The sequence below is a fragment of the Pagrus major genome, chromosome 1 (genome assembly GCF_040436345.1).
Source record: "Pagrus major chromosome 1, Pma_NU_1.0".
NCBI lineage: Eukaryota > Metazoa > Chordata > Actinopteri > Spariformes > Sparidae > Pagrus > Pagrus major.
In genome coordinates this window covers 1,182,351-1,206,296 of record NC_133215.1, presented here as the reverse complement: position 1 = coordinate 1,206,296, position 23,946 = coordinate 1,182,351, and the positions used below count along the sequence as shown (strand labels likewise).

Below are 23,946 nucleotides of genomic sequence, written 5' to 3'. Positions count from 1 at the left end.
AATGTACCTGCTGCTATGATAAACTAATTTTCCCTCTGGGATTAAAGTTATCTATCTATCTATGAGTACATCTGAGGGCCAAAAAGGTAAATATGTTTCCAAGCAGTCAGAGGGACATGTAGCCTCTGTGTTAAGGTACAATATCAGGGAACAGTGTGTGTTGAGCCAAATACAAACAAATGTTAAAATAAATGTTAAAGTAAAAATATGAATTTTACTCTGAGAAGGGTTGAAGGTTTTAAATGTTTCTTTGAACTTGTAGACAAAGGTGGTGAAGCCTTAAAATAAAAATAATCAAAGTTTTGTAAGTAGATTTTTATGGATATGAAAACTTGTAAAACCAAAGATTGAGTCATTGTTGTGTGTCAGGAGCTGAATCCTGAGTAAAGACTCACACTGAAACAAACCCTGGACCTGTTGTTCATGAGCTTCATTCTAGTGTTTTTCACATGAAGAAATCAGGAGGACGTTTGTTTTCATGTCTCGCCCTCCTGTGTCGAAATCAAAATCAGGAACTTAGAAAGATTATGAAGACAGAACTTCTGCTTACTTTAGCAAAACGGTCCAGTAACAGTAAACCAGCTTCACTTCTCTCTCCATCTCTACCTTCCTGTCTCTGTGTGACGCACATGATTTCTGCCTGCAGACAAAAAGGTAAATGTGTTTTTTTAATGTGACTTCTTCATGTGTGATTTGTGTCTTTTCTCTTGTAAAGACTCGTGTTATCAGACTGTTTGTGTCTTCATTAGTTTGACACAATCATCACTGAAGACGAGGCTGCAGCTCGACGTTCAGCTCAGTCAGGAAACAAACAGCCGAGACATTTTAAATCTACAGCACTGCAGCTTCCTCTCAGTCTGACCTGTTGTTGCTTCTGAGTTACACTGAAGTTAAATGAGAAGAGATTTAAATCCTCCAGCTGTGTGTCAGCAGCTTGTTTCTGTCTCTGTCTCTGTTCTGTTTCTGTTTCTTTTGATTGGTAATATCTGCTTAAAGGAGCCAGTTGACATCAAACAAAATAAATAAAATAGAATAGAATAGAATATTCTTTATTGTCACTATACACATGTACATGAAATTGTGTGTGGCATCCTCTTCAGGTCAATAGAAACAAATAGTGCAAAGTAAGAAAGGTAAACTATACCAAATAAAATATATAGTTAAATATACACATATATACAGTAAAAAAAATAATAAGAAAAACAGAATAGAAATATATAAATATATACTGTATACTGTATACAGTAGACAGAGGTAGCAGCTTTGACAGTGTAATTGTGCAAAACAGTGGTGGTGCAAGATAGTGCAAGTGTGTCACCAGTTTCTGTGGGTGGGATTGTTCATTATGGGGGTGGATGGAGGTCACAGCTCTGGGGTAGAAGCTGTTTCTCAGTCCGTTGGTGGTGGATTTTATTGTCCTGAACCGTCTGCCTGAAGGCAGCGGTTCGAATAGGGAGTGTCTGGGGTGTGTACAGTCCTTACAGATGTTGAGGGCTTTTTTCTTCAGCATGGCAGCATAAACAGTGTCCAGTGTAGGAAGCTCCATCCCAATGATGCACTGGGCTGCTTTAACCACACGGTGCAGGTCTTTGCGTTCGGCAGCCGTGCAGCTGGCTTACCACACCATTGCGCAGTTGGTCAGGACGCTCTCGATGGTTCTCCTGTAATGGTTGACCGACAGTTTCTGTGGGAGCTGGGCCTGTTTCAGCTTCCTGAAGAAAAACTTGTCTCTGTTGGGCCTTTTTGACAAGCTGTGAGGTGTTCGAGGTCCATGTTAGCTGCCTCGACACGGTGACTCCAAGGAACTTGAGGTCGTCGACACATTCCACCTCATTACCATGTGTATGTGGAGGGGGAGGTGGTCTCTTCCTTTCGTTCTCCTGAAGTCAACAATCAGCTCCTTTGTCTTGGAGGTGTTAAGGACCAGGTTGTTGTCCTCACACCACCTCTCAAGATAGTTCACCTGAAGCTACAGTTACAGTTAAAGTTACAGTGTCTGTGCAGAAGTTTGTACACAATACACACAATCTGTGTATATAATAATTTCTTTTCAGTATTTTACAGATTGATCTCAGTCCAGTTTGTTTTAATAACAGCTGTAGTCCAGGTGGATTTCTTTGTGCAGTCAGAAGTATTTGAACAGATTTTCATCCTGAGCCGAGAGTCTGCTCAGCTTTAATGTAACAAAAAGAAATCAACTTCCAGTCCAAACACTGTGCTTCTTTCTTTAATAATAAGAAGATGATGAACTTTACTTATATATCACCTTTACAAAGTGCTTTGACAAACAAGCTCAGTAAGACAACATTACAGACCACGACCGCTGCAGGAATCAAACTGCCTCCTGACGTGACACCACGAGAACAACCTGGTGAAGCTCAGAGATCATTCTGGGTTTTGGTTTCACATGACTCTGTTAAGTTTAGAAGAGCTTTATCGTCATGGTTACATGGTCAGTGAATGATGGGGGTCATGTTATATATGTATATGAGGTTGACTGTTGACAGGAAGCAGGAAGTGAGCAGCTGCCTCTGGTGTTAAACTGTGGTGGTTCCACGCTGTCCTCCTCTGTCACATGACTTCCTCTGCTCATGAGCAGGGCATGCAGAGCAAGTTTAAAGAGGCCCGAGTTTATAAAACGGGATTTTTGCAAACATTTCAATAAATATTTGTTAAAGGGATATTACAAGGTACGTAACATGATACGTACCTTTTTATGAGTAATCCATCGCCTGTCATGGACAGTTCAGTGGGTGGACCCAGGGGTCGAGTTATAATCTGAGCTTTGTTGGTCTCTAGATGAACTAACCCTAACCAACGTTAGGACGCAGACAGACAGGTGCGTCCTGAGAGACAGACTGGTTGGTTTTCCCTCCGTCCTCAGTGATCCGATCATTAGTGAACAGCTTCAGGCCCGTCAGTTCACACCTGACCTTAAACGTGTCTTGACATTCATACATGTAACAGATGAAATCAGTTCAAACAGCTGCTGGGAGGTAAGATGCACTTTAACCATGAACAACAGACAGGCTCTTACAGCGATGACACGTTTCACAAGTAAAGAAACATCTTAATGTATTTTATTTAAAGCTGAATTTACAAGAAGGCACCAGAGATTTAAAATGTGCTGCAGCTGTTTCACAAACTGTATTAAGTTTCTCCTCGTGAGGCAACAACTGGTAAAATCATGCACTTTGTTAAGGGAGTCTGGGATATGACTGATACTAGTGACTTCACTTCATTACTAAGTCCATGTCCGTGACTTTAACACACGTACACAGCTTCTCTTCTCTCTCTGTCTCTACCTGTCACTTCCTGTCTCTGTGTGACTCACATGATTTCTGCGTCAACAAAAAGGTAAATGTGTGTTTTTAATGTTACTTCTTCATGTGTGATTTGTGTGTTTTCTCCTGTAAAGACTTGTGTTATCAGACTGTTTGTGTCTTCATTAGTTTGACATCACATCACAGTAAAAACTGTTGAAATGTGTGAGAGGTGTCGAGCTCGTTGGTCGACAGGATCAACCAGTGCAAATAAGGAAGAACAACAAGGCTCTTCATTGTTTTCACATTTTCATGTGAATTGTAAAATGTTCAGTCAGACTCAACGTCCCGTTTGTCTCCTCAGGAAAGATTTAGTTGTGTAGAAACAGTGAATTCATTTGGACACAACTTCTGTCTTTATTAATAAGAAACTAGTTGAGAGGCAGGGACCAGATTCTCTGTTGAACCATTCAAACATGGACTCACATGAAGAACTGAAGCTCTGATGTTTCTATTATGATCCAGACACTCTGCTGAAAAGCACAAAGCAGCCACAGCAGTATGAGACAAACTGACAGTGTGAGTGAGCGGCCATGGGAGGTTAATACTCCTCAGCAGGGTTCTGATCCAGAAGAATCACATCAACAACAACTGCTGATTCTTTCACGGTTCTGTTTCCTCCAATAATCTGAAGAGTTGTGCAGCCGGACAGTCCAGTCTCTTAGTCCACCAACAAGAATGATATTATTTCTGAACCAAACATTAATGGTGTTGTTACTGAATGAAAACAGAGCAAACATTTGAAAGAGGTAGCTTTATTGTAAATGTGTGTCAGATCTCTGCTGGTTGGTTTCAGTCCACCTCTCTGTCTCTTTGTTGATGCACTTTGTGTTTGTCACATGTTGTCATGAGTTTACAGACTGTTCTCTCTCCCTCATTCATAATCAGCCTGTTTTTCTTTCTCTTCTTCTTTTCGGGCTTCATTGTTCCTGCAGTTTGGACTCTGGATCTCTGTCAGTGTGTCTAACTGCTGTGAAATCTCTCCCATCAGAGCGCTGACTGACAGACCTTCTGTAACACTGACACCTGCTGCTGACTGGCAGCACTACAGCTCACACTGGGTTTCTGCTCTCACGTCATTGACGCGTCTGGATTTGTATTTGAAGGTATGAGGATGTGACGGCTGTCGGTCAGATGAACACAGACACCAGCAGCGTCTGTCAGAGTCTGCAGACGAAGGAAGAATGACTCTTTGACCTCATCTGGACTTTAACAGGTGAGAACTCTGACAGGTAACGTGACACACCTTTGATGAAGAAACTACAACATGAACTTGTGGATGAGAGCAGTGATGAACTGAATGAACACTATTTTAAGTTCTGAATATTCATGAATTAACTCACTAGTTATTCTATGAAATGTGACTTTCTCAACAAAATGAGTCTTTTCATGTTTTGTCCAATTTAATTTACTGATGTTAATCTGAGCTGACTTTACTGCTGAGAGATGAGGGAGTGTCAGGTCCTGCTGTGTGTTTTATCACTCTTATCACCACATCATCTCCCAACATGTAAAAGTCACGTTAGCTCACAGTTTTGTGCGAGAGAGCCGTGTTGTAATGTTGCTTTACAGCTTTATTGTCCAGCCGAGGCCTGAAAATAAACATTATTAGACTTTAAATGTGTTCAAGCTGCAAACTCACCATTATGTTCAGTCTTGGTGTCCACAGGGGCGTCATGTGACACAAGAGCACAGGGCGCTTCCCAGCTTTGAACACTTGACCAAAACAGGCTTCACCGTCCGACAACCACACAAACACTCACTGGCTGCACCTGATTGGACGAATGCCACTCGTGAGCCATGTATATTTAAAACTGGACCAACATGGTGTCTCGTTTGTTACTGTCCTGTTGACGTAGCTCGCACACTGATCTGATACTAACAGGTGGAGTTAAAACACTGCAGACCTCTGATTGGTCAGTCCGTACAACCAGGGTCGTCAGAGTGTGGTCAGAAAAGAGAGAGAGTCAGAAAAGAGACGATGACTGCGAGCAGAGCAGAGAATAAAAAGGTTAGCAGTTTGTGTCTGTTGTCAGTGCAGGTCGCAGTGTGTCAGATAATAAATGCAGCAGCTTCTCAAGAGTTAAGACCGGTCTTCACTGATGTTTCCCAGCTGCTGGAAGCCTGGCTGCTTTTCCTTCAGGTGATAACACTGCCTGTCTTTAGCAGGAAGCCACGATGACTCCAGAGGACATTTTCAACACTCTGGAGGATCTAAAAGTCAAAGAATTCAAGGATTTCAAATGGTATCTGAAGCAGTCTGACATCCTGGAAGGCTACCAACCCATCAAAGAGTCCAAGCTGGAGAGTGCAGAAATACGGGACACAGTGGATCTGATGGTGAACACCTTCACACTTGATGGAGCTCTGAAGGTGACCAAGAAGATTTTAGAGAAGATACAGAGGAATGACCTGGTGCAGAGTCTGTCAGCCAACAGCTCAGGACCAGAAGGTCAGTCACATTTTTTTATTTTCAATACCATTTTCAGACGAAGAGAGTCGATGACACAATACTTGTAAAGGAACAGGCCTCTCAGTACAGAAGCTCATTGTTTTCAGCAAAGAAAAACAAAGAGGTCTGATTTCATAATTAGGAGAAAAGGTTGAAGCATCAATAATTGTTATTGGAGAAGATGGAGGTTTGATGGTTTACATAAATAAATATTGTTTAACTGAGCAGAGATTAATCTTAATGGTGCAACAGAGCTCTGCCTAATTTAAAATGTGGATCAACTCATTTTAAACCTAGTTTTACTGAACTCAGATTAGAGCTAATCTTAGATTAAATGAATCCTTGTTGGTGCAACCAGCCATAATCTCTGTCTTCACCTCTCTCTGTGTCAGTGAGTGTCGGTGATGTTGGAGAGACTTCAGAGAACAGAGGACCTTCTTCCTCTCAGAGTGAAGGTAAAGCTGCTGTATTCTCTGGTATGTATGGAAGCCCTGAAAGACAAAGTTTAGTTTTTAGTTTGGAAAAGTTAAAAGTTAGTAAGACTGACTGCATTATAACTGAGTGAAAGCAGAGACAAGAGTACTTGATGAGCTTTAGTTGAAGCAGTATCAGAGTATCTGCAGCTCTGAAAGACATTGCATATAAAGCATTTAATTCAGTTTCTTCAAAAAGACCCTAGAAGTTATTTAAAAGTCTTAAAATCCATCTACAAAGGTCTTGAATATTTTTTTTCTGGGCTACCGTAGACTGTAACATCAGTTTTTAGATTATTTTGTATGTGGTTGTGAGCTGTCAGGAGGATTTAAAACTATAGTGGGACTGTTGTGACAGTGGATTGAGATGAAGGAGGCAGTTAACCATCAGATCTGCATCAAACTCCGTCTCTACTGCAGCTACAGCAATTTACATTTCAGTCTGTGTCGTATTATAAAGGTGCAAAACATCACAAAAATGTCAGAGTAGGAAAAGTTGGTGAATCCACAACAAGAAAATATGATGACTCAGTGAATTCAGTATATGATAACTTACATTCAGCATGTGACTGAAACTCAAGCCTCAAGGGAAGAGATGAAAAACATCAGATCTGTGTGTCGTGATGAGGAGACTGTAACCTTCCTCACATTAATACATCAAACACAAATATTATATCTTCATCATGTTTTCACGTGGTTTTCTATCGTTTGCATGCTCCTCTTCTCCAGTGGTTTATTGGCACGATAGAGGAGAATTTGTGGCCAACTCCTAATATTCTTATAGAAGTATGGTGTCATAGTTGCAGGTGGTCATTTGTAATTTCTTGATTGGCTGCTATTCTTCAGAGGGCGGGTCTTACGTAGTATGAGCAGGCCGGAGGTCAGACAGCAGAGATGGAGTCGAGTGTAGAGGAAGAAGAGATCAGAGAGCAACTCTTTTCATGGAGGCCATGATGGACACTGAATAATAACCATTATTTCTGAAGCAGTTTTGTTAGCTTGTGTCTGTTTGTCAGACTGAATGAACTGAAACTGACTGTCAGCTCAGTGCATGGTTTTCAACTGAGAGGTGGGGTTTACCCGACCATGAAGTCAAAGTGGTTGATAACTGAGGACTGAGCGGAGTGACAGTGGAAAGCGAGCTGAGCTCATCCATGGTTCAGATAAGGCCTGCATCCTTTTTGTTGAGTGGAAACCAAAGAAACCAGATCAATAATGGCCTGTATGGAGCCACCAGGCTCAGTTATAATAAAAAACAGTACTACCGGTCTTTATGTGGGGCGGTTTAAATGATATTGGCAATCATCAAGTGATTCCCCAAAACAAGAGAGAGTGAAATATATTAAAGGTGTGCACTTCTGGGCCTACAAGAGCTTACTGTAACACAATTACAAGTATCAGGGAATAGTTTCCATTGACATCTTGCTCCAACTGTAAATTCAAAATCCTGCTTGTCAGTTGTTTTTTGTTTCTATTTGTCACTCAGATGAGATCGTTCCAGTACCAAAGCCACAACCCATCTCATATTACCAAGACATGCTTCAGTCAAACCTCGAGGATAGGTTTAATTGTGCACAAGAGGGGTGGGCACGGAGGAAGGAACCTCTGGTTGATATCTACACAGAGCTCTACGTCACAGCTGGGGATGACGTAAACATCAACAAACAGCATGAGGTCATTCAGATGGAGGTGAAGCCAACAACAGAGGAATCAATTAAACCCTGTGAAATGTTCAAACCCCCCTCTGGTAAAGAAAGATCCATAAGAACAGTTCTGACCAATGGAATCGCCGGAATTGGCAAAACATTTCTTGTCCAGAAGTTTGTGTTGGACTGGACTAACAAAGAAAACAATCGAGACGTGCATCTCATATTCCCCTTTACCTTCCGCCAGCTGAACTTATGGAAGGATGAAAAGTTAAGTTTGGCAACGCTCATTCATGAATGTATCACAGAGACCAGAGGCATCAAGGAAGAGGCTCTGAATCACATCTTTACAACTCTGCAGTCATCAGGAAACAAAAAGTATGACAGAAGTAAATTCAAACTAGTGTTTGTTTTGGATGGACTGGATGAGAGCCGCCTTCAACTGAACTGTTCGACCAATAAAAACAAAGAAACAGACTTTGATGTTACAGAGTCCACCTCAGTGGATGTGCTGATGTCAAACCTCATCAAGAGAAATCTGCTTCCCTCTGCTCGCCTCTGGATAACCACACGACCTGCAGCAGCCAGTCAGATTCATTCTGATTTTGTTGACGTGGTGACAGAAGTCAGAGGGTTCACTGACCCACAGAAGGAGGAGTACTTCAGGAAGAGATTCAGAGATGAGGAGCAGGCCAGCAGAATCATCTCCCACATCAAGACATCACGAAGCCTCCACATCATGTGCCACATCCCAGTCTTCTGCTGGATCACTGCTACAGTTCTGCCCAAACAAAGAGAGGGAGGAGAGCTGCCCAAGACCCTGACTGAGATGTATGTAGAGTTCCTGAGGTTTCAGATTCACCAGACAAATGAGAAGTTTGACCAAAACACGTGCATTCAGTACATTAAGTCATTAGCAAAACTGGCTTTCCAGCAGCTGGAAAAAGGCAACCTGATCTTCTATGAAACAGATCTTAAAGAGAGTGGCATTGATGTCAGAGGAGCCTCAGTGTTCTCAGGAGTGTTCACAGAGATCTTTAAAGAGGAACGTGGAAGGAAGAGTGATGAAGTCAAGATGTTTAGCTTCATCCATCTCAGTGTTCAGGAGTTTTTGGCAGCTTTGTATGTAGAGATGTCACTCATTAACAAAAACAAGAATGTGATGTCAGAGCTAGCTCAAACTATCGGCAAACATGTGAGAATGGTTTTCAGCAAAAAGTCTGTGACAAATGTCCACAGGTTTGCTATTGACGAGGCCTTACAGAGTCCAAACGGACACCTAGACTTGTTCCTCCGCTTCCTCCTGGGTCTTTCACTGCAGACCAATCAGACTCTCCCTCAAGGCCTCCTGGAAAAGGAAACAAGCTCACAGACCAATCAGAAAACAGTGAAGTACATCAAGGAGAAGATCAGTGGGAATCTGTCTCCAGAGAGAAGCATCAATCTGTTCCACTGTCTGAATGAACTGAATGATGGTTCTCTAGTGGAGGAGATCCAACAGTACCTGAGATCAGGAAGTCTCTCCACAGATGAACTGTCTCCTGCTCAGTGGTCAGCTCTGGTCTTCATCTTACTGTCATCAGAAGAAGATCTGGACGTGTTTGACCTGAAGAAATACTGTGCTTCAGAGGAGGCTCTTCTGAGGCTGCTGCCAGTGGTCAAAGCCTCCAACAAAGCTCTGTAAGTGAACAGATCACTGATAGTTACCGTATCTAGTGTCAACACTTAAAAGTCTTCTTGATTTTAATTTATTGATCAATTGAAAAACTTGCATTGTTTCATTAGTTTCATTGTACCTATGCACATTAATGCAGCCATGAAAGAAAAAAATCTGTCGCACTTTAATTATTTTAAAGGTGGGTGAGTCATTCTGGAGAAGGATTTTTGATATTTCAACAAATAGCCAAACAAATTCACTGATGCACATTGCCAAGGCAAGGCTGCTAACAACTGGGCTAGCTTGCATAGAAGTGGCTTTCGCTTTGACATAGCTGAAGCAAAAACAAATTATAAATAAAAAATATTGAAGCACACAGTTACGGCATCCTAAAGACAACAGAGTCAAAACGAAAACATTTTGCTGAGATTGTTCTTGCAAAACTAGAGTGACTGCAGACTTAATATTTTGTATTTTTAAGGGTGTCACGATTTTACATCAATAACCGATCAGAATGAGCCTAATTAATTGCACAATCAAAATCAAAATGCAGTATCAACAAAATAGTCTGTTCAGTATTTCATTTGAGATTGGGACAACACGACACCGTTTGTTTCGAGCCCTACATGAGACATGAGAGCTAACAGAGGTAACAGCTGACGGAGCTAAAAGCTTCCAGTGGAGCTAAACACACACAGCAGTACTGAGAGTTCAGAGGAACATTAAGTGGTAAACACTGAACTGCAGTTTGATATGACAACACAACACGTTTACACAAAATGAATGTACTGAAGGATTTTAGCCGAGTACTGTTTGGAGGTAAAAGTACCTTGAGTTTGAAGTTACAGGCAATTTACATCAGTGTACATTTTATCAATCTTCTGACAGAGATGAAAGTAACCTGGTACAAGCAGTGACCAGGTGGTGGAGCAGTAGCTTCAGAACAAAGACCTCAAAGACTGAGACAAGTGAGAATGAGACAGACTTCTTCCCAAAATCTCTCTCTGTTACTAAATTCTGTGTCCTATGTTACTTTTTCTTAATTCTCTTTTAACAGTGTTTAGATAACTTCTTGTTTTGTTTTAAACCTTTTTCTGTCTTTAAATTGATATAAGGTAAATACAATTATTTATTTCCTCAGCATTTTAATGGTGGTTTTATTATGTCACTATTAACTAACAACTATAGATGACAATAAGGTAAAGAAACCTTTTGATCAGTGATCAGTGATCAGTGAACGGTATCGGTCGATACTGCTTCCAGCCATCAATGATATGCCCCAAAAATCCTGATCGGAGCATCCTTAGCTTAGTTTCCTATTGTTGACATTGTGGCAGCTTTAACTTCTGGAGACAGTAGAGAGAGTGTTGTGGGTTGTTACTGCTGATTTCAGCATGTTACACCAGAGAATTTGCTGTCAGCTCTTCAGTTGCAGATACATACGTAATGTGTCTCAGTTTCTCCAGTACACACTTTGAATATCTTGGCAAACTAAAAGATAAGATGAATGTCCATAGACAAGTAATTTAATCTGACACACAAAACACAAACATGACATGGACAGCGAGTTGAACGTGAGGATATAATCACTGAAATTGATAGAAGTAGAATGGTTGACCCTCCTGAACTTTTCACAACTGTGTAATGAAAAACACTAATTGTCTAAACATCTATTGATCACCTTAGACTCTCGATTGTACGACTCATCAAAACAATAACAGTTTCTACAGAAATGTGATGTATTTTGTATTGTGGATGACAGAAACAGTATCACTAACTCTTTTTCAGGTTGAGTGGCTGTAATCTGTCAAAGAGAAGCTGTGAAGCTCTGTCCTCAGTTCTCAGCTCCCAGTCCTCTAGTCTGAGACATCTGGACCTGAATAACAACGACCTGCAGGATTCAGGAGTGAAGCCGCTGTCTGTTGGACTGAAGAGTCCACACTGTAAACTAGAGACTCTCAGGTCAGGATTATAAAAGACATGTACAGAGTGAACCATAACTGTTCCTTTGTGTTGTCATTGGTCTCCTGTCATTTTACCAGTTTTCTTTGAAGACACTGCTCCGAAACTGAGTGTATCAAAATACAATTGAAAGTTAAATCAAACGGAGAGAAAAGTCTTCACATGTCCTCTACATTTCTTTTTCAGGCTGAGTGGCTGTAATCTGTCAGAGAGAAGCTGTGAAGCTCTGTCCTCAGTTCTCAGCTCCCAGTCCTCTAGTCTGAGACATCTGGACCTGAATAACAACGACCTGCAGGATTCAGGAGTGAAGCCGCTGTCTGTTGGACTGAAGAGTCCACACTGTAAACTGGAGACTCTCAGGTCAGGATTAAAAAAGACATGTACAGAGTGAACCATAACTGTTCCTCTATGATGTCATTGTTCTCCTGTCATTTTACCAGTTTTCTTTTCAGACACTGCTCTGTAAGCAGATTGTATCAAAATACAATTGCAAGTTAAATCAAACAGAGAGAAAAGTCTTCACGTGTCCTCTACATTTCTTTTTCAGGCTGAGTGGCTGTAATCTGTCAGAGAGAAGCTGTGAAGCTCTGTCCTCAGTTCTCAGCTCCCAGTCCTCTAGTCAGAGACATCTGGACCTGAGTAACAACGACCTGCAGGATTCAGGAGTGAAGCCGCTATCTGTTGGACTGAAGAGTCCACACTGTAAACTGGAGACTCTCAGGTCTGACTTCGGTTTCTGTGAAATGACCACTCAAATGTTGCTTGGCATCTGGTTAAAATGTGCTTAAGATACTGCATATCAAATATTGTAGGAGTTTTGGACATTGTGTATTATTCTTAAAAGGTATAAAATGCCCTTCGGAGATTAAATCATTTATGTTAATGTACAGTAAAGTTATATTCATCAATCACCATGTCAACTCTAATCTGTCTTGTTTTTTTCATCAATTGTGCATGAAATGTTTAATACAACAGGTGTCAATGACAGACAGAATTTTATCAAATTACTTTGTGTTGCCCCTCAGCTCTATGAATTGTTGAATTTCACAGCCCTGTTTTGGTGTTCGTTTTTTGTTTTTTCACTTTCCTCAACTTTACTGTTGGATTCAGTCTCGCTGCTCTCATCAGCATCTTTTCTTCACTTGAGAAGTTTGTCGGATAACAGTGTCATGTGGTTACAGAGCTTTTCCAGTGCAGCTGGCTGTATTTACAATATTTTTCTGATGTCACATCACGTCTGCTGTCAATTTTATTTATAAAGCCCAAAATCATTTTCACATTGCTTCAGTGGGCTTTACAATCTGTACCGTGAGCGACTTCCTCTGTCTTTTGACCCTCGACTGTGAGGAAAAACTTCCCATATTTAAAAAAATCTTTTGACAGGGAAAAAAACACCAGGAAGAGGAGGATCCTTCTCCCAGTACCAACAGACAGGAAGTAGATGTTGCGTGCACAGAAAAACAAAAGCACAGTTCACAAAATTCCTGTCTCTACACATTTATAAATATACATTGTCCATTGTGCGTGTGTGCATGTGTGTGTGCGCGCGTGTGTGTGTGTGTGTGTGTGTGTGTGTGTGTGTGTGTGTGTGTGTGTGTGTGTGTGTGTGTGTGTGTGTCTCCAGGCTGTCAGGCTGTCTGATCACAGAGGAAGGCTGTACTTCTCTGGCCTCAGCTCTGAGATCCAACCCCTCCCATCTGAGAGAGCTGGACCTGAGCTACAATCATCCAGGAGACTCAGGAGTGAAGCTGCTGTCGGCTGGACTCGAGGATCCAGACTGGAGACTGGAGACTTTCAGGTAAGAACAGACAACAAGAGCTCACACACTGTTTCTCTGTCACACCGACAAGCTGAGGACTGTTGGTTCACAGTCTGAACCAGCAGCACTGCTGATAACAGTGAAGACAGTACCAGGCCGGACACACTGGCTGTGTGAGCAGCATGTGTGACAAAATGGCGTGAGTCGTGCTTGTCACTTGAAAGAAGTCTCTATGCAAAGTTCACACACATCAAGGAATACTTAAGACAATTTACACATCCATTCAACGTCATTGCAATATCGGAAACATGCATCAATACAGAGAAAGTTGTGGACTTTGAACTGGAGCGCTATGAATTTATGCATGTGGATCGAAAAAACAAAGGTGGGGGAGGAGTAGCTTTCTATGTGGACAACAATTTGAACTTCAGGGTGTCAGAAAACATTATGACTGTTAATATAGACTGGAGTGCATAAAGACAAAGACAAAAACAAAAGTGCACTAATTAGCTACATATATAGGACACCAGGGTCCAATATTGAATTGTTCAAAGACTGGACAAGAAGACGAGAGGGTTATGATCGGTGTAAACTATGACTGGCAAGGGGCTGGATCCAACATATACCTCAAAATGCTGGAGTGCTAACAGCAGAGCAAGGGTCTCCTTCTCTATTGTAGAGTTGTTCAGTTGGTGCGTATTGAACTTACGTGAGAAATAACACACCGGATGGTCAACTCCATCAGCATCCTCCTGCAGCAGGACCGCCCCAGCTCAAACACCGCTGGCATCCACCTCCAGCTTAAACGGTCTGGAGATGTCAGGACCAGCGCGCACAGGAGCATGACTTAACAGGGACTTCACACTGTCAAAAGCATACTGACATTCATGAGACCACTTAAAATCTGACTTAGGGTTTAGTAGACTGGTAAGCGGTTGGACGATGGTGGAAAAGTTTCTGCAGAAACTCCTGTAGTACCCAGCCATGCCCAGGAAGCTGCGAAGGGCTTTTCTGGAGACCGGGACGGGACAGTTTGTTATTGCAGATACTTTGGCGTCCACAGGGCGCACCTGACCCTGGCCCACCTGTCTCCCTAAATAGGTGACAGTGGCCTTTCCAAAGTCACATTTCGCCAGATTCAACATGAGGGATGCTTCCGAGGCGCGTGAATACTTGCTCAAGTATCTTTTTGTGTTCCTCCCACGTGATGGTGTATACAATTAGGTCATCCAAATATGCGTTGCAATTAGTCAGCCCCGCTAAAACGGTATTTACCAGCCTTTGGAAAGTGCCAGGCGCGTTGCACATACCGAATGCTATGACGGTGTATTGCAAAAAGTAGTCGGGAGTCACAAAAGTTGAAATTCTGGAGGCGTGGTCGGTTAAGGGCACCTGCCAGTAACCTTTGAGCAGGTCTAGTTTGCTGACGTATATGGCTAAGCCCAAGTTATCAACACAGTCCTCCATCCGAGACAGGGGATATGAGTCGGGGAATGTAACAGCATTCACCTTTCGGTAATCGGTTATAAAACATGGAGAACCATCCGACTTATTCTCTACCAGACAGGGAGAGCTCCAGGAACTGGAACTGTGTGTGGCTAAGCCGTGTTGTAGCAAGTACTCGGCCTCCCTTTTCATCACCTTCCGCTTTACTGGATTTAACCAGTAAGGATGCTGTTTGATGGGCTTGGCATCCTTTACATCAATATCATGCTTGAGAACGGTAGTTCGGGTTGGAACATCACTAAGGATGCATGGAAAACGGTCTACCAACTCGAGTATATCAGCTGCTGCACCTCTGACAGATGTCCTAATTGAGCTGGCAAAACTTTTACCATCTCGGAGTTTGGTAAACGGGCACTATGATAAGTGGAATGACTTGTCATTAAATCTTCGTCGGACGAATCAGCAGTGCTGTCTGTTACAATCAACGCGCAACTGCTGGGGACTACACGTGATGGAGGATTTTTTCTTGCAGGGCTTTTCTTGGACCATGGGGCGTGTGCGCAAAAACGAGCTCCGCAGGACTGAATCCTAAGGATTCCTGAGTTGCCTCACAGGCCACAAACAACACGAATGGGAATCCTTCATCCCAACTTTTCCCAGTTTATAGGCAATATTTTCGTAGCACAGACTTTAACGTCTGGTGCCACCGCTCCAGCGCGCCTTGGGACTCCGGATGGTATGCACTGGAGACTGCGTGTCGCACGTCAAGAGTTTTGAGAACTTGTTTAAAAAGTTTCAATTGGAAATTTGTTCTTTGATCGGATTGGATTGTGCGTGGGAGGCCGAAGGTGGAAAAAAAATTTGGTCAGGGCTTTTACAACGGAGCTGGCTTTTATTTTGCGCAGCGGGACTGCTTCAGGAAAATGGGTGGCAGTGCACATGATGGTAAGAAGATATTCATTTCCACTTTTGGTCCGAGGCAAAGGCCCAACACAATCTACTATCACTCGCTCAAACGGCTCTCCTAACGCAGGTATCGGATGCAGTGGGGCTGGGGAAATAACCTGATTGGGCTTACCTGCCAGCTGACAAACGTGGCAACACCGACATTATCTAACCACATCAACTTTTAGACCAGGCCAGAAGAAGTGTCTGAGGATGAGTTGATACGTTTTATTTACGCCTAGATGTCCTGCCCATTGACTTTCGTGAGCCACACACAAAACATGATTACAGTACTCAGCGGGTACTACTATCTGGTAGACTGCACTCCAATCTTTGTTAACTGTGGCAGAAGGAGAAAGAGACCATCAACGCTCCAAAATGTTGTCGTTTAGTAAATAAACCACTTTCTCACCCTCGGCTTTCTCACCACAATGAGAAGTTGTTGTGTTTGTGTTGCTGGAGTAAGACTATGGATCAGTATGAATGTGGAGTTAAAAGAATGCACGACCATAAAACAGTTCAAAAAGAAATATAAGGAAAAGATGTTTATGCGCTAAAGGAGTGAGGAAGGTGTTTAAATATCACCAGCTGTTCACTGTTTATTCATCCACTTCATTTTTTACAGATTTTTATGTTGTCTCTGTTTATACAGTGTGTGTGTGTGTGTGTGAGGTGTGTGTCTGTGTGTGTGTGTGTGTGTGTTGGAGTACGCACATGATGCACATTGATATGGGTATTTAATGTAGGAGTAAATAAATAGGCCATTACATGTCATTATATGTATCATGACTACTATAATTATGTCTAATAATTGGGATGATGAATGGGAACAGAGGAATCATGTTTTTGTTTTGTTTTGTTTTGTTTTGTTTTGTTTTTTCTTTTCTCTCGCTTTTCTTTCATTCCTTCACTTGTCTTTGACTGGTGCATGTCTTTCATTTTGTCTGATAATGTTTTTCTCTTTTTTTTATTTACATGTTTGAAATAAACTAAACTAAAAAAGAAAAAAAAAAGACTAACATCACACCACCATCTGCTGCTGTTCATTTAATGACGACTACGATACAGAATTTATGACAAATATAGTTCAGCGATAAATAACCAGAATACAAACTTCAAAGTTCATTATTACTTGTTCTTCATCAGCAGATTGACTTTTCCCAGTTGTCATGAAATTGTAGATATCTAATTTATTTTGGCTCAAAAGTTTATTCTTGGTTTGAGAAACATTTCTTGTTGGATATTTTCTGCATGTCAGTCACATTCTGTCGCTGTATTACATGTCAGCTGTCTGGTAGAAACTCTTTTTATTCAATCATCTTATTACTGATTTCTCATCATGTTTCTAACTGAAACTTGCAGTTGAGGCATATTGTGTATGATGAAGTGAATGCATGCGACTAAAGCTGAGCAGAGAGCAGAAGTTTCTAATCATCTTGTACATTGTGTTCACAGCTTTCTGTTAAGACGACAGTTTCAGCCACAACATGTCAAATACTCAATAACATTAAAACAAGCTGCCTGCAGTTAATAACTGATGTGTTTGACACAAACTGAGCGAGAGAAAGAACAAAAGATCTGTTTCTTAAACTAGTCTGACTGATTTCCAGTTGAAAACAGTTTCATCTGTACAGAGTCCGTCAGTCTGAACTGAACAGAACATCTGTAACCACTGACGTCAACAACAACTAAATATGTCAGCAGACAAGAATGAAGTGTCACAGTTTCCTGAAACATGAATGAAGCTGTATAAAGTTTTATATTTGTGTCTTCTCCTCTGGTCTGTTGACTCTGTCTGCTGTATTTAAAGCTGCTGAGAGGAGCTCACCTGCTGACTCTGCGTTCGTCCTGTTCATTTCTTCAGCCTCTCGTCCACGTCGTGTTTTTTGTTTTTTAAGACCATTATTTTTCTGAGACTGAACCCATTAGTGCCTGCTACTGAGTTTTGTATTTCCTTTGGAAGTGTTGACTGGACTCACACAAATCTGAAGAGTTTTTAAATCGGTCTCACTTCTTGGCTGAAACGTGAGTTTTTCTGATCAAAGGATAATAAGTCATTATCAGTCATACAGCAGGTGAACACATTCACTTGAGGAGCCACTCTTTATCATTTATAATGACTTAACGTTCAGAAATTAACATTCCAACCTGCTGATCTACAATGTACATGAGGTAATGAGAAGATGTGGATGTGACTGAAACTTTCATCGAGCTGCTCGACAGTGAAAGAGGAGACAGTGCAGACAATAGTAATGATGAGGAATTCTGGGAAATTGACAATTTATCAGGGAAGACAGCTGGATAATGTTGCTGAACTGACAATTGTGAAACATGGAATCAAAGAGATAATGTCTTTAGTGGAAGAAGGTTCATTCTGACTTTGTTTCTTCCTCCAGGGTGGAACATGGTGGAGAGCAGAGGCTGAAACCTGGTCTGAGGAAGTGTAAGTGTGTGTTCACTTTGACTGATGAAAACAAGGCAGCACATGTTAAAGTAGTTTAAATCTAAAGCTTGTGTATCTGCATTCAACTGTCAGTTTGAAAGAAGATCCAAAAAGATGAGTCATTGTGAAGTTTTGATCTAATTAACAGTCAGTCTGTTAATAAAGCAACAAATAAACCATCAGCTGTGTTAGATGATAAACTGCTGCTGTATTGTGTCTTGTTCTCTCCATCAGATGTCTGTGAACTCACAGTAGACACAAACACAGTGAACAGACTCCTCAAACTGTCTGACAACAACAGGAAGGTGACATATGTGTTAGAGAAGCAGCCATATCCTCATCATCCAGAGAGGTTTGACTTCTGGTGGCCTCAGCTGCTGTGTAGAAATGGTCTGACTGGTCGCTGTTACTGGGAGGTCGAGTGGAGAGGAGGGGTTGATATATCAGTGAGTTACAGAGGAATCAGCAGGAGAGGAAACAGTGAGGACTGTTGGTTTGGAGGGAATGATCAGTCCTGGAGTCTGAGCTGCTCTGATGATGGTCGTTACTCTGTCTGTCACAATAAGAGAAGAACAGACCTCTCCTCCTCCTCCTCCTCCTCCTCCTCCTCCTCCTCCTCCTCTGTCTCTAACAGAGTAGCAGTGTATGTGGACTGTCCTGCTGGCACTCTGTCCTTCTACAGAGTCTCCTCTGACTCACTGATCCACCTCCACACCTTCAACACCACATTCACTCAACCTCTTTATCCTGGGTTCTGGTTCTGGTCACCAGATTCCTCAGTGTCTCTGTAGGAGGGACACACACACACACACAGATACACACTCACGCGCACACACACACACACACACACACACACACACACACACACACTCTCTGTAAATCACAGTAACAGAAATGGGTTAGTTGTGTTGTCTCTTCTTGGTCAATGTGCTGCACATCAGTGGTTTTAAATCTCTTTAAATATGTTTTGAACGTTCAGATTTCAGTTTTCTGAACTTTGTGATCTGATTGTTTTCTCACAACAATCAGCCTGTATATACAATAAAATCAGGCTCCACACACACATGCATATAGATCATCATAATTATGATCTTTGTTCAGACAGCTTTTATTTAGTTGATTTGTGGTTCATCATTGAAGTTTCTCATTTGTCTTCTTTGAGTTATTATCTGTAAATATGTGTATATGAGTGGATAGAGCTGCTGCTACGTGCAGACGGACCTCCATTACAAAATCTCCCTGTAGAGTCGAAGAGCCAAAGACTTTCTGTCAACACTTCATTATCTCACATCATCTGTCAGAATAAACATTTGACTTTCTCATTCACGTGTCTCTCCTGATTGAAATAACGTCTTTTCACATCACTTTACATTACAGACATCACAGCAGACGAGCTGCATGGAGACATCTGATGTTTAAATCATCTCCAGCTGCTTCAGTTGTTCAGCAGAACGCTGCAACTCTGTTTTACTGTGAAGCTCCAGAAATGTTCTGTGGACTACGAGACTTCACCTGACTTTATATCATCAGGAGGAGATGATGACTGAGCCTGACTTTATATCATCAGGAGGAGATGATGACTGAGCCTGACTTTATATCATCAGGAGGAGATGATGGCTGAGCCTGACTTTATATCGTTTCTCCTTTCAGATTAAAAACACGGTTAAAAGCAAAAAGACGAGGGCAGCTGTCAGCACACAACACTCTGCAAACATTTTGTCACTGACAGTTGAATATTTGTGTCTATTTGCAGCTTTTCATTAAGTTTTTTTTAAATCTCGACGTGTGAAAATTCATTTTGCTCTCTGTGGAAACAAAACATGGTCACATTAAACTGTATGTTATTTTCATGCCTCTGAGCTGGAGATAGTCGTGGCCAGAGGCATCATGTTTGAGGGTTTTCCGTCCGTCCGTCCGTTCTTGTGAACACAATATCTCAAAAACACCTCAAGGGAATTTCTACAGATTTGGCAGAAGCGTCCACTTGGTCTCAAAGATGAACTGATCAGAATTTGGTGCTCAAAGGTCACTGTGAACTCACAACGTTTATTTATATGATAATTAGGACAACAAGGAAAAAATGATGAAGTTATAACATTTTATATCCAAAAGGTCAAAGGTCAACGTCACTGTGACATCATAATATTCTGCAGTTCAGGAACAGCAACCTGATTGGTGCTCGGAGTCAAACAACAGCGAGACGGTGTTTGTCCGTTTTGATCTTCTGTTTGTATGATTCACAGATTTTGTACCATATTTGAGTTGTAAACTAGTAATACAAACAAAACTAACTAAATATCTGCAGTAATAACTGAATAATGAAATCAGGAAATTTAAACATGTTGATCGTGTTCATCACTTTTTAGTGTCCCCTGGAAACTTGTGTTGTTCTGGAACTCATTTGTGTTCTCTGTTGTTTTGTCTGTTGGCATGTTGACAAATTCTCAGGTTGTGAATCGTAACATCAGTGGTGACAGCGTCCTCTTCATGTCCAGCTGCTGTCCAGCTGCCGTCCAGATGAGAGAGATCCAGATGTTACTCTGCTTCCCTTGAACAAGACCATAGAGTCCACAGGTGCTCCAGCTGTTCTGTGAGGCTGTACTCCTCGTAAAGAAAACTAAACTGTTGGAAACATAAACCAAATTATTAGACGACTCTTAACGCAGGGTGCTGCTAGAAAACCAAAGCTAACACATAACATGAATGTCTGAAGCAAACTGGAAATCCATCCAAGGGTTGTGGAGACAACTCCACAACCTCCGTCAGTTGTGTGACTTTCTACATAACAATAGTTTATATGAGAATTTCCAATCAGGTTTGAGAGTGCATCATAGCACCGAAACAGCGTTGGTTTTTAAGTTGTAAATGATCAATCGCATCTGACGAGGGTCTTGTCTCTTTGCTCGTCTTAGTAGATCTTAGTGCAGCTTTTGACCTGCTCAACTGCATTGAGCTGGTTCAAGTCCTATTTATCAGAGCGATCTCAGTTTGTACAAGTTAACAATGAATCCTCACTGCATACCAAAGTTAGTCACTGGGTTCCACAAGGTTCTGTGCTTGGACCAATACTATTCACTTTATATTTGCTTCCTTTAGGGGATATCATTAGAAAACACATTCATTTTCATTGTTATGCAGATGATACACAATTACACTTATCCATTAATCCAGATGACACTAATCAGTTAGCTAAACTTCAGGCATGTATTAAAGACAAATAAAACCTAGATGAGACAAAACATAAGTTATTGTGCTGGGCCCTAAACATCTTAGAGAGACATTATCTAATGATATATCTACTCTGGACAGCATTACTTTGGCCTCCAGCAGCACAGTTAAGGATTCTGGGAGTTATCTTTGATCAGGATTTGTCCTTTAACTCCCACAAATAGCAAAATTCAAGGAATGCCTTCTTCCACCAACGGAACATTGAACAGATCAGGAACATCCTGTGTCAAAAAGAAGCAGAGAAATGAGTCCACACTTCTGTTACCTCAAGGCTGGATTATTGTAATTCCCTTTCATCAGGCTACACTAAAACGTCTGTAAAGACACTCCAACTCCTCAAGCTCCTCTCCTGTTGAACCATCTTGCAGTGTCTGTTCGATGGCAGACACCCTCTCTATATTTAAGAGAAGACTTTTTGATAAAGCCTACAGTTAGGGCCTGCACAGGCTCTTAGCTATGCTGCCATAGGTCGAGTCTGCCGGGGGATATCCTGTGATGCACTGAGCTTCTCTGTCTTTCTCTCTATCTGTACACATTCATGTCTCATCAATACATTTTACTGACTCTGCTTCTTCCCCGGAGTCTCTGTGCTTTCTCGTCTCGCAGGTTCCCATGGATGGTGGTTGGCCCTGCTGCCTGCCCTCAAGGTCTCTTCTTCTGGGCCTAACAGCTGCGGAGAGCTGCAAGCTGCATTTGCAGCAGGCCCAAAGAACTTCTCCTCACTGCAGCGACACATGGTCCTGCCAGTATTTCTGATCAGTTAGCACCAGCAGCTGTCAGCCAACTTCACAATCTGAGGAACACCAAGCAAGTTAGCACCGAGCTGCTATCCCTGCAAAGGAAAGGAGCGAACCGCTTCCTCCTCTGCCGACTTTCATCAGTCGTTGGACAGCTAGAACAGCATTCAACATGGGAATCCCAGCGTTCTCCTGCAACCACCAGCACCTTCTGGTAACGTTGAACTGGGCTTAGACAGCATAGCATAGCACAGCTAAGCACAGGACTTTAAACTCTGGTTGATGTAATGCACATGTGTTCGATTAATGTGTGTCCACTGTTTGAGTGTTATTGTGATCTCAGGTCAGGTTTTTGGTAGTTTGCTTTCCTAGACGGCTAATTCGATGTTACTTGGATGATGCTTCACACAGACTCAGGGTCTTTGCATGCAACTAACCATCTTCTATAACCTGGCATCACGTCACACACACACACACACACACACACACACACACACACACACACACACACACACACACACACACACACACACACACACCTTTATATAGTACATGTTAGTTAGTGTGTTTTCATCTTTGTGCAAATAAGACTTTTGAATCTTCAAGCTGCCTATTTAATATTGTACAAGAGTGAATGTTGCCAACCTCGACTCTGTCAAGAACTCCAAAATCCTTCAACCATTACTAGCTGTTATGGTAATATTGGTTGTAGTTATTAAATTAATTATTAATCAGAGTTACAAACAGTTTAGTACCTTTTCTGAGACTGATTTGGTGAATTGGCTCTTTTCCCTTCTTCAAGGGTGGTGCCCCGAGGTGATCTAATGTAAATTGGATCTTGTTATTAATCATAATTAATAATTATCCCTGATAATCACTAATTATTATTGATAGCCAAATTTTACCCAAAACTCCCTATTACTGTTGCATGGAGCACTACATAAATGGTGCCCCGTGTGATGTGAGCACAACATGACGATGCATTTTAATCCAAGAGGGTTTTTAAAGAGTTTATTAAACTGAAGAGAAGAATTTTCTTCATCATCCTGCAGTTTATCACAAACATTCATATTCAAAAATCATCATTTGGAGATACAAGTGATGACAACCTACTTCAGTGAAGTCCGATCATACAGAGATCATGTTGTTTATGAACAGAAGATGTTACAGTGGTTGTCTTTGTTAAAATGAAGATGTTCTGTTGGGTTTGTTTCACAGATGCAGCTCCAGATGTGCGGACATGACGGCTGTGTCAGTGACGGTGAAGAGAAGATCCAGCTTGAAGAGACGATGTTACAGGTGGGTGTTAATCAGGATTTAAAAAGGGGGGAACAGGATGTGGAGGTAACTCTGTTTGCATTTGGACCCAAGATGACTCAATCTGCTCCTGCTGACAAATAGTGTTACGCAATTTCTAAAGTGCATCAGTATCAATATAAAATGAGAATGATTTATACTTTTCCTGCCACATACCTGATGAAGTCTGCGTCACCTCCTCCAGTTTCTATTAATAACCCTCCACCATCCTCCACCTTGTTGTGTCTGAGTCTGTTTGTGGGTCCATGAAGCTACAGACAGCCTCAAAGTAACTGACTGACTCACACTGACTGTCGAGTGCCTGTTCAATGTGTGTGCGCTCAAAGATGCCACAGTGATTACAAACTCTACATATTAATGATGTTTATTAAGGATCACATCACAGTGAGACACATACATGATCATACTGTAAGTGGGCTAACTCTGATATATCTGATCTCTGATAGATTCAAAAGATGCTCTTCATGTTTATGTATATTTCTATATTAATAACTGTATATATGTTCTGTAATTAGTGAAGCATGAAGGAGTTTACAAACTTTCATTTCATTTACAACC

The 23,946-nt window shown here is 41.6% G+C and overlaps 2 protein-coding genes across 2 annotated transcripts in view; one reads left to right on the top strand and one right to left on the bottom strand.

Moving 5' to 3' along the window:
• LOC141006168 (NACHT, LRR and PYD domains-containing protein 3-like) overlaps positions 1-23,946 on the bottom strand; it is a 467,008-nt gene that overhangs the window by 156,027 nt on the left and 287,035 nt on the right. The window lies entirely within an intron of this gene.
• Positions 5,502-18,897, top strand: LOC140993770 (NACHT, LRR and PYD domains-containing protein 3-like). The gene is made up of 9 exons (XM_073463309.1): positions 5,502-5,749; positions 6,172-6,230; positions 7,735-9,574; positions 11,340-11,513; positions 11,700-11,873; positions 12,061-12,234; positions 13,138-13,311; positions 18,060-18,106; positions 18,341-18,897. The coding sequence occupies exons 1-9, from the start codon at positions 5,502-5,504 to the stop codon at positions 18,895-18,897; spliced, it is 3,447 nt and encodes a 1,148-aa protein (XP_073319410.1).

Bases quoted from the DNA above. Each gene is read 5' to 3' on its own strand.
- LOC140993770 (XM_073463309.1), top strand. From the start codon at position 5,502: ATGACTCCAGAGGACATTTTCAACACTCTGGAGGATCTAAAAGTCAAA. The intron at 5,750-6,171 runs GTCAGCCAACAG...TGTGTCAGTGAG, and splicing joins AATGACCTGGTGCAGAGTCT to TGTCGGTGATGTTGGAGAGA. The intron at 9,575-11,339 runs GTAAGTGAACAG...ACTCTTTTTCAG, and splicing joins AAAGCCTCCAACAAAGCTCT to GTTGAGTGGCTGTAATCTGT.